At 38.1% G+C, this 11166-nt stretch overlaps 2 protein-coding genes across 2 annotated transcripts; one reads left to right on the top strand and one right to left on the bottom strand.

Moving 5' to 3' along the window:
* Positions 1–101: 101 nt before the first annotated feature.
* LOC106327195 (receptor-like protein 12) lies at positions 102–2167 on the bottom strand. Its single transcript, XM_013765277.1, has one exon. It carries the CDS (start codon positions 1932–1934, stop codon positions 102–104), a length of 1833 nt encoding a protein of 610 aa, XP_013620731.1. The 5' UTR covers positions 1935–2167.
* Positions 2168–4454: 2287 nt separating this feature from the next.
* On the top strand, positions 4455–6514 carry LOC106325036 (chitotriosidase-1-like). Its single transcript, XM_013763062.1, has 3 exons — positions 4455–5186; positions 5775–6164; positions 6234–6514. The coding sequence occupies exons 1-3, from the start codon at positions 4487–4489 to the stop codon at positions 6284–6286; spliced, it is 1143 nt and encodes a 380-aa protein (XP_013618516.1). The 5' UTR covers positions 4455–4486; the 3' UTR covers positions 6287–6514.
* The last annotated feature ends 4652 nt before the right edge of the window (positions 6515–11166 follow it).

Genomic DNA, 11166 nt, shown 5'->3' with positions numbered 1-11166 from the left:
GTGAAAGGCATAGAGCTATAACGATTATTCGTTATCATCTCACTGAGGAATTAAGAGACCTGTATCTCCATGTTGAGGATCCTTGTGATCTTTGGTTACAATTAAATGGGCCCATGGAACTCGTTAGAACGAAGGACAAGAACTTGTAGGTTGGTAAGAAGTCTCAACCAGAATGGAAACGTGTCATTAATCATGTTGTTTTCCACATTCAGAAACTCGAGGCGGGTGCAGTTGATCAGAGACTTGGGAAGTACTCCTGATAAGCGGTTACCACCAAGATCAAGTGATTTCAAGTGATCACCGATAGATTCCTCCGGAAAAGTACCAGATAGACTGTTGTTCCGAAGATGCATGACTGAAAGCTTGGTACTGAAATTCTCAAAACACCGGGGAATGGAACCACTGAAGTTGTTATCAGATAAAACAAGTGTATCAAGAGAAGCCAACTTGCATATTGTCTTAGGGATCTCTCCTGAAAACTGATTGTTGGAGCCTAAAAAGAACTTTGTAGAGTTTGGTAACAAAGGAAAAGGATCTTGGAATGTGTTTGAACTTATATCAAGAAGTAGTATTTCACTTCGTTGAATTATACCCGCTGATTCTTCAAAACCAGTGAATGAATTCTGAGAAATGTTTACATACCTCAGCAGCGGGAGTCTCCATAACCACTTTGGTACTTGACCTTTGATTTGATTGGCAGAAATGTCTAAATATGACAAACTCGTTTGCGTTTCTAGAAATTTGGGGAACTCAGCAATGTTGCAAGATGATAAAGTCAATATTTCTATGGGTGAGAGAAGGTGGAGAGTTGGACTGACCTTCAAATTAATCCCTGAAAGATCCAGATAACCAAGTGACATGAGATCTGAGAAAAGACTCAAGTCAACTCTGCTTCTTGTATTTATATAAGAGAGGTCAAGGAACGTAAGTGACTTGAGGTGCAAGAAGATGCTGAAATCAACCTTTCCCTTCTCCGTGTTCCATAATGCGAGGTCAAGATACCAGAGGCCAACTAGCTTTGATATAAATCTTGGGATTGGTCCATTGAAATTGTTTTCTCCAAGTGCTAAAAAACCAAGCGTAGATAGTGAAGAGATATTCCCAATCTCAAGAGGACCACTGAAGCTGTTTCTTCCCATGTAAAGTTGAATCAATGAAGGGATCATGAAGAGAGATGGCGGAATAGATCCATAAAATGAATTTTCATTTATATCAAAATAGACCAGTTTGGAGAGACTACTCATGTTATCTGGGAGCATACCTTCGAACTGGTTAGAGCCAATGTCGATCTGAGTGAGCTCGCTCATATTGAGTAGCACGTGGGGAAAGTCTCCACTGATCTTGTTATGGTCAAGTCCCAGATCTGTTAGCTGCTTTAGGTTACCCATTGAATCAGGTAGTTCACCGATGAAATCATTATGAGAAAGATCAAGATTGGTGAGAAAAGAAAGATTTCCGAGTGAAGAAGGAATCTGTCCATAGAAACTGCAACCACTAAGACTTAAACCCCTCAAATATTTGAGGTTGCTGATGGAATCAGGGAGAATACCTGAAAGATTATTTGAGCCAAGATTCAGAATATGAAGATGTTGTAGTCTGAAGAGGCTACTATTAGATCTCAGAGGGCCGTTGAGAAAACTGTCCGTGAGGTCTAACTCAACGACTTTACCCGTCTTAGGATCACACGAGATACCATCCCAAGAACAGCAATCAATGTTTTTCTTCCATCTCTCTGTCTTCTTATCAACTGGCGTACCATCAGAGTGGAACCCGTGGACGTAGAACTCGCTCTTGAACTCCCACAGAGCCTCTTTCTGGTCTGGACGGCACAAGTGCTTAGCGTGAGAAGCAAAAACAAGTACGGAGTTACAAAGAGAGAAGATTAAACACAAGCTCCGTATCATCCTCCTCCTTTGGCTACAAGAATGCATCATAAAGTCTATTTGTTCTTTCTTTTGTTTTTGTTTTCTGTGAAAGAATGGAAGATTGAAGATTATATGCCCAGCAAGATAAGATTTCGATATGAATGCTCCACCAAGTAGTCTCCACTTGGAAAAAGTACCACTAAGAGAAAGTATGGTAGCACTCAGGAAAAGTAACAATAAGAAATTGCCCAAACGATACAAGTAGCCTGAAGATTTTCTTCGACGTCGCTGGTATTCCGTAAAATGTTCAAGGAAAATCCATAATTAACCAGAAAAAGGGAAGTCACAATATGTTATATAACTTTAACAGCTTGAACAGAGTCAAATGTCATACAGTAGTTTCCTCAGTTCTGCATACACACTCCTTTCGGCCAAACAGTTAACATAGGCAAGCCCGTTGTATAAAGATATAAATAAAGAATAAACATGTGCCCATGAATTACTCCATATGTTTCAAAATAATAGATATGCTATGAATCATGAAGTGGATGGTCCATAACCTAGACCATACAAGTTAAAGACTAGAGTCCATTGGGGGTTTACATCCAGTCACATGGAAGACTCATTCAACCTTATGTCTTTATGAGTTTGACCATGTCATTATGTAGAGTATCTTTGTAATCAATTCTGCATTTGACTCTACCTTGTATGAACCACTATATATAGTGGTGTAAGCAATAAAAAATATACAACACATTCTCACAAATCTTTTCTCAAATCTTAACATTCCTGAATTTGTCTCTTATGCGAATATGCGTTTTTTTGCCAGAAAAAAAAAAGAAAGTAGAAACACGTTTTTGTTGGAAAAATGGAAATTATAAGATATTATGAATTTAATGTGTTCATGAAATTAAAATAGATCAAATATAATACTAACTAAGCGAGCTTGTATTTGACTAATGATTTAGGATCAGTCTAGTTTAAACGAAGCGATTGAAGATGTGATTACGGTTGTTTGAGTTTGTAAAAGCGGATACCGACAGTTTTAAGTGTTATTAAGCGATTTGTATGACTGGTGCAATAACTAAAATTTAGTGCACTTATGTTTGATAGGCTATTAAAATGAATCAGCAATTAAATAATAAATTAATAATATTAATACATTATATAACTAGAAAGTATTAAAAATTATATTTCTGTAATAAAATATAAAAAATATTATTTAATGATTTTTTCTTTTTGAACATTATTATTAGATTTTTAAAATTAAAGAGGATGTCATTGATTTAATGCTTTTAAGAATTTTAAATTTTAATTATTTTATTTCATATTTAAATAAAGTTTTCTAAAATATTTTTATTTACCATCTGCAACCAGTAAACATTAGCTAGAACCATTCTTTGAAATGGTTTACAAGATTGTTGTTAATAACCGTTATCACCCATGAACGCCAATCAAGTATTCATGTAATCTGAATCGCTTTTTCGTTCGAAAACATAGGAGGGTAAGTAGATTGCATCTGAATCGCATTACTATTTACAGATTGGATCAATTACTTGGCATCCAAACTGCATCGTTCACACATTCAAATCAGACTCATACCTAATCCTGAAGGCACAGTCAAAGCTGTTATAATCCACTTGAACATAAAGACTCACACATAGAGGTGATAAGTGATAGCTATCAAGTGATTAAGAGATTGATTTGAGAGAGTTTGGCATGCTCTAGAAGCATCCTGTAATTCTACACGTCGCTCTTTGATTCTTTGTTTATTTATTTACTTCAGTTCAAATTAGAATTATCCAGTTTACAATTTTAAACTTATCAAGAGATCTTTATGATATGCCAGATATAACATATTTGTTAGAACTTACATTGATTAGCTATGTCTACGTGGGGATAACTATTATCTTGTATGTATTACCGAATATAATTCCCTCACTCTCAAGCTGCTTTTGGGGAAAATCTATCCACTTATCATTTACCATATTCCAAACCTTTATTATCATACAATATACATGTAAATATCTCTGGAACGGTTTTGTACTCAAGACTTGTGATTGGTCGTTTGCAAAAGAAAATATTATCAAGATTGGTTTCAAAAATCTTTGTTTCTTTCTTGTGTATTTGTGTTTGGCAGTTTTTCGACAGACAAAGACTCTTCACGACCATATTTAATCCAACACGTCTAGAGAATGGAGAAGGTTCTACTCTTGGAACCCTCGTTATCTAAATCGAGCTTGTCAGTACCAGACGCATTAACCGATGAGTCACACTACCATTTATAGTACTTACCGATTTCTTGCCGATTTCTTGCCGATTTCTTGCGTCACAAGAAATCATATCATATAACAATCAAAATAATTTTAAACAAAATCTTCCGTAAGCCTTTGATTATTCTACAAAATACGTGAGTGGACTATTCAACTTCGACATAAATGACGTTGTGATTATATGTCGCTTGGTCCAAGCTTTCGCATTCATATGACACTTGTGTGCGGAAAAATAGAAACGCAAATCACGTCCCAAGACTTTTCGCTTTCGTGAGATTTTAACGGAGTAAAATTTCTCAATAAATACACAACAAACCCCATTACTATGTCTCCCACAGAAACTCAACAATGTCTTCCACAAAACCCATATCACTCCTTGTCTCCATCACTTTCTTCTTCTCTCTCCTCCTCAGTTCATCCTCAGCCCAGTCCGTCGTCAAAGCTTCCTACTGGTTCCCAGGGAGTGAGTATCCCGTCACCGACATTGACTCATCTCTCTTCACTCACCTCTTCTGCGCATTCGCTGATCTCAACGCTCAAACCAATCAAGTCACCATCGCCTCCGCGAGCCAACAGAAGTTCTCCACTTTCACTCAAACCGTCCAACGGCGAAACCCTTCTGTGAAAACCCTCTTGTCCATCGGCGGTGGAGCCGCTGATAAAACCGCGTTTGCGTCCATGGCAAGTAACCCCACTTCTCGAAAATCGTTCATTGATTCTTCGATAAGACTTGCGAGATCGAATGGCTTCCACGGTCTTGACCTAGACTGGGAGTATCCGAGCAGTGCTACGGAGATGAGCAACTTCGGGACGCTGCTTCGAGAATGGCGATCAGCGGTTGTAGCAGAAGCTAGTAGCAGTGGTAGACAGCGTTTGCTTTTGGCGGCTGCGGTTTTCTACTCCAACAATTACTATTCGGTACTGTACCCGGTTCAAGCCGTTGCCGACAGTCTGGATTGGGTTAATCTTATGGCCTATGATTTTTATGGACCGGGTTGGTCTAAAGTAACCGGTCCACCTGCCGCTTTGTATGACCCTTCAAACGCAGGTACTTCACTAACCTAACCAACCAAATAAATTGGGACACATTAATAACCAAAACTTGTAAATGAAGAATATAAACAAATAAATGTTTCAAAAAATGAAATTTGATTTTTTTCGGTTATGTATGGTTCACTTGTATTGAAGTTGGTTCAATGAGTGTGAAAACATATTAAGATCAATTTTCGAAAATTATTGGTCTAGTTTCGGTTGGAAATTTTGGTTTGGTTTATATAAGATTGTAAAGAAAACAAGCCAAGGGTAAGAGAGTTTCTCAAATTGAATATCTAAAAGTAAAAATACAATTTATATTTATATTTATATTTAATTTGTGAGTATTATTTAAGAAAGACATGTCAAATTAAATACTAAAGTAAAAATACAATTTATATTTATATTTAATATGTGACTATTATTTTGGCTTGGTCTATATATGATTTTCTTGAACTTTTAAAATATTCACAAATTAAAAATACTAATAATTATAGTATTATATATTGGGAGAGATTCTAGTTTAAATTTTTTTTAATGAGTTTCGCGCTGGAAATATGAATAAATACCGGTTTTGTTTGAATACTAAACCGGTTAATGATAGGTCCAAGTGGCGACGCTGGAGTAAGATCATGGACACAAGCTGGACTTCAAGCGAAGAAAGCAGTCTTGGGATTTCCATACTACGGCTACGCATGGCGTCTCTCAAACGCAAACAGTCACAGCTACTACGCGCCTACAACCGGAGCTGCGATATCAGCGGACGGTTCTATCGGATACGGTCAGATAAGGAAGTTCATAGTTGATAACAGAGCAACAACGGTTTATAACTCCTCGGTGGTCGGAGATTACTGTTACGCAGGGACGACTTGGATTGGATACGATGATAATCAGAGTATCGTGACGAAAGTTAGATACGCTAAGCAGAGAGGTTTGCTTGGTTACTTCTCTTGGCATGTTGGAGCTGACGATAATTCTGGTCTATCTCGTGCAGGTTCGAATTAATTTTACTGTTATTTTTATATGAATCTATGAGGTAATATTTTTGTTTTGGATTGTACAGCGTCACGTGCATGGGATGCTGCGGCAACCACCAGAACTATACAGGAGTATTAAGGCTCTCCACTGTTCCGACTACGGCAAGTGGCGATATTTTTCTCAGTGACTATACATTATACAAACAAATAAGCGTTTCTATTTGCGTGTATGTTGTCAATGGAAAGGGAACAATAATATCAAGATAATAAAAGCAAGAAGCATAAGTTATTAATGCTTCTTTTATATATTAAGCAGCAAATAAAAACAATTTTAAATTAAATCCAATAAAATTTGATATTATATTTTTACATTTTCTCTCATAGAAGATGAGCTATACGACGTACGCGTTTCACAAAACTGATCATAATATGAAACTCGAGTTCCAGCCGGACGGATTGAATGGACAAATTTGTCAAATGTTATAACCAGATTTTTGTTTAGTTGAAAAGCATTGTTTGTTTTTTCTGCAATGCAGAAAATTTGGATTGAATTCTAAATGACTAAGTATACAAGGTTGACTGGAAAACCACTAGCAATATATAGCCCACAAGGTCAAGCCACAATAATAATTGGTACATAGACCAACTATATGTATACATACTGTTAGCAGTAGTTTAATTTTTCTAAAACAATGAGCCAAAATAATAAAACCGACTGAAATGTAATCCATCAAAAACCCATATTGTTAGTATAGTAGTTTAATTTTTCTAAAACAATGAACCGAAATAATAAAACCGACTGAAATGTAATCCATGATCAAACCCAGTCACAAATTGTTTACATCTGTTTTCACACTCAATTGCTACCGAACACACAAGTATAAATAATTTTTTTTTTTTGATAAACCGTATCGGCTGATCGGGTCGGTCCCGAGAGGAACGTGTTGGTATAAGTTTGAAGATGATTAAACAAGAATAGAGACTTGCGGAGCAAGCTACAAGGAGTCCTTATCCAAGTGTGATTCTAGATAGGGGTGTCAATTCGGGCTGGCCCGGCCCGGCCCGGCCCAAACCCGCTAAGCCCGTAAATATTTGAGTCCGGCCCGGCCCGGCCCGAAAATAATTTGGGCCTAGAATTCAAAGCCCGGCCCGGCCCTTATAGGGCTATAGGGCTTTTCGGGCTTTTGTGGGCTTTTCGAAAAATAATTTGTCATTGTCACTTCCATCGTTTTAATACATGTGAATTTTCATTAAAACAAAAGAGTTTCATTTAAAAAAAATAAAAAATATATAAAGTGAGTTTAAAATTTTCTTCTCTATCACAAATTATCAATTAAAACAAAAAATATAAGAGAACAAAATTTATGATAAACATGGTCAAACGTTTCATACTTTGTATTTTGAAAATAAAAAAATGTTGTACATGAAAGAAGAAGGTACTTTTGTAAAATTTAAAATGTAACACGATGAAACAATAAAGTGCATTAACAACTTTTATATTTGCTTTATTAGAGTTTGAATAAAAATATTAAAATAATATATCAATATTAATAATAGTTTCGATTACAAGAAAGAAGGATAATATTTACGCTAAAATATAAATTTCGGGTTTTCAGGCCGGCCCTAGCCAAACGGGCTTAAGCCCAAAATACCCAAAGCCCAAATGGGCTTAGCCCGAAAGGCCCAATTTTTGTTTGGTCTTATAAAGCTAAGCCCAAGCCCAGTAATTTTTAGGGCTGGGCGGGTTTAGGCTACGGGCTTCGGCCCTAATTGACATGTCTAATTCTAGATAAAGATAGAAGTTGTTTTGGAGTTATCTATAACATTAAGTCTTTACTAATAGGATTAGGATTTACTTGTTAGCTATATATATATAGATCCATTGAGTTAAGGATGAATCGTGTGTGTGAGATTGAGATTGTGCGTGTTTGAGGTTTTTGAGTTGAGTTTTCCTTGAGCTAATATAAGAGAGTGATTCTTATAAAGTCAATCGCATATACATATTAGCATTCGAGTTGTTAGTTTCAATAAGTGGTATCAGAGCCTAAACAAAATTGAAACTATGGGAGATCTTACGGTTGTTACTGCGAAACAGAAAGAGACAGGATCATCATCGATAAAGTGCCCCATATTGAACTCTACGAACTATACGGTCTGGGCAATTAAGATGAAGATTCTACTAAAGGTAATTTGGAACTAATTGAGGTAGAAGGAGGAGACGACGAAAAAAACAATATGGCCATGGCGTTGCTAGTCCAATCTATACCAGAAGCTCTCGTCCTCCAAGTCGGTGAGTTGGATACGACAAAGAAGGTTTGGGACGCGATTAAGACAAGACACATGGGTGCTGATAGAGTGAAGGAAGCTCGCCTTCAGACACTTATGGCGGACTTCGACCGATTGAAGATGAAAGACGATGAATCCATTGATGATTTCACAGGGAGACTCTCTGAGATTTCTTCTAAATCTGCTGCGCTTGGAGAAGAGATAGAGGAAACAAAGCTCGTCAAGAAGTTCCTCAAGAGTCTCCCCCGTAGAAAGTATATACATATTGTAGCGGCATTGGAGCAAGTCTTGGATCTCAAGACAACAAGTTTTGAAGATATAATCGGACGACTGAAAGCCTACGAAGAACGTGTTACTGAAGAAGAAGAAACATCTGAAGAAACGGGAAAACTAATGTACACAAACTCAGAACATCAGAGTACCCGTAGCTTTAACGGTGAAAACAGAGGCCGTGGCCGTGGAGGACATTACTTTGGAAGAGGAAGAGGTCGCGGAAGGTACAATGGCTACGTGAGAGATGCATCGAGAGTCACATGCTATAGGTGTGATAAGGTGGGACACTATGTCACAGACTGTCCCGATCGCCTGCTTAAGTTACAAGAAACACAAGAGACTAAAGAAGAAGAAACACATGAAGCTGATGAGCTGATGTTAAACGAAGTTGTGTTCCTGAATGAAGAGAAGGTGAAACCTAACACCTTCGAGACTGATCTAGACAAGACAAACGTGTGGTATCTAGACAATGGAGCTAGTAATCACATGAGTGGAGATCAATCGTACTTCACCACGCTAGACGAGACAATCACTGGAAAGGTCAAGTTTGGTGATGACTCCCGCATCGACATTAGAGGAAAAGGAAGTATTACTTTCAGATTCAAGAGTGGAGTAAAGAAGGTGATGTCAAATGTGTACTTCATACCAGCACTTAAAAGTAACATCATAAGCTTGGGCCAAGCTACAGAGGCTGGATGTGAAGTCAGGATGAAAGAAATCTGTTGCTTGTCTACGATCGTGATGGGAGGCTCTTAATAAAAACCAGTAGAGGAAGGAATCGATTGTACAAAGTTACACTCGAAGCTGAGAGTTCCTTGTGTCTTCAAGTGATGATGCCTGACGCCTCTAGCAAGTGGCATACAAGGCTAGGACACATCAACTATGAGAACTTAAGACTTATGGTGGACAAGGAGTTGGTTACAGGAGTACCAAAGATCACCGTCACAAAGAAGACTTGTGTATCATGCTTACTTGGTAAGCAATCCAGACAATCGTTTCCCCAATCAACAACATTCAGAGCGTCACAGAAACTGAAGTTACTACACGGTGACCTTTGTGGTCCGATCAATCCGCCGACGATTGGTAAGAATAGATATGTCTTTGTGATAATAGATGACCATTCTCGCTACATGTGGACATTGTTGCTGAAAGAAAAAGGCGAAGCGTTTGGAAAGTTCAAGAAGTTCAAAGTCTCTGTCGAACAAGAAACTGGAATCTCAATCAAAACCCTTCGAACAGATAGGGGAGGAGAGTTTACATCTCTAGATTTTAATACCTTCTGCGAAGAAAACGGCATCCAGCGACACTTGACTGATCCGTACTCTCCTCAACAGAACGGCGTGGTTGAGAGACGTAACCGGACGATACTGGAGATGACAAGGAGTATGCTAAAGCATATGAGTGTTCCTAACTATATGTGGGGAGAAGCGGTGAGACACGCTACGTATCTTATCAACCGAGCTGCGACTAGAACCTTAAAAGCCAAGACTCCCTACGAGGTCTTTAAAGGTAGAAAACCTAACATATCACATCTTCGAGTGTTTGGTTGCTTAGGATACGCAAAGATAGTAGCTCCCTACAGGAAGAAGCTGGATGATCGGTCTCGAGCACTAGTTCATCTGCGAACAGAACCTGGAACAAAAGCTTACCGACTGTTTGATCCAGTAAGCTAGAAGATTAGCGTGAGCAGAGATGTGGTATTTATGGAAGAAGAAAGTTGGAGCTGGAATGAGAGTAAGAAGGAAACTGATAAAGATATTGACTCGTTTAGTGTCAAACTTGGAGAGTTTGGAAACATAGGATTAAGAGAGATTGATTACATCTTGAAGACACAAGGAGACACCAATGCTGCGACAACAAAACAAGAAAGTGAGCGAGATGATACTGATAGTGATAATAATTCAGTGGAAGTGTCCGATGATGAAGAAGAGCATGAAGGGCAACCACAGCTGAGACGTTCCACAAGGATCAAAACTACACCAGAATATCTCTCTGACTATATTCTTTTGTCGGAAACAGAATGCGAGTGGCTTCTTATGGCGATCAATGAAGAACTGTGGGACTTCTCAGAAGCAAAAGGTATGAAGGTGTGGCTTAAAGCTTTTGAGGATGAGATTTGTTCTATTGAAAGGAATCAAACATGGATCCTAGTTGACCTACCAGTAGGAGTTAAACCCATTGGTCTAAAGTGGGTTTTTAAGGTTAAACGAAATCCAGATGGAAGCGTGATCAAATACAAGGCAAGGTTGGTAGCCAAAGGTTATGTTCAAAGGCATGGGATTGACTACGATGAAGTGTTTGCTCCAGTTGCTAGGATTGAATCAATCCGACTTATCATTGCTTTGGCGGCATCACACGGATGGGAAGTACATCAGTTAGATGTAAAGACTGCCTTTCTCCATGGTGATCTGAAAGATGAGGTCTATATGTCACAACCAGAAGGATTTGAAGTTAAAGGAA

Source organism: Brassica oleracea, chromosome C1 (assembly GCF_000695525.1).
Source record: "Brassica oleracea var. oleracea cultivar TO1000 chromosome C1, BOL, whole genome shotgun sequence".
Taxonomy (NCBI): domain Eukaryota; kingdom Viridiplantae; phylum Streptophyta; class Magnoliopsida; order Brassicales; family Brassicaceae; genus Brassica; species Brassica oleracea.
Note: the sequence above shows the minus strand (reverse complement) of the source record. Positions and strands in the feature narration are given on the sequence as shown.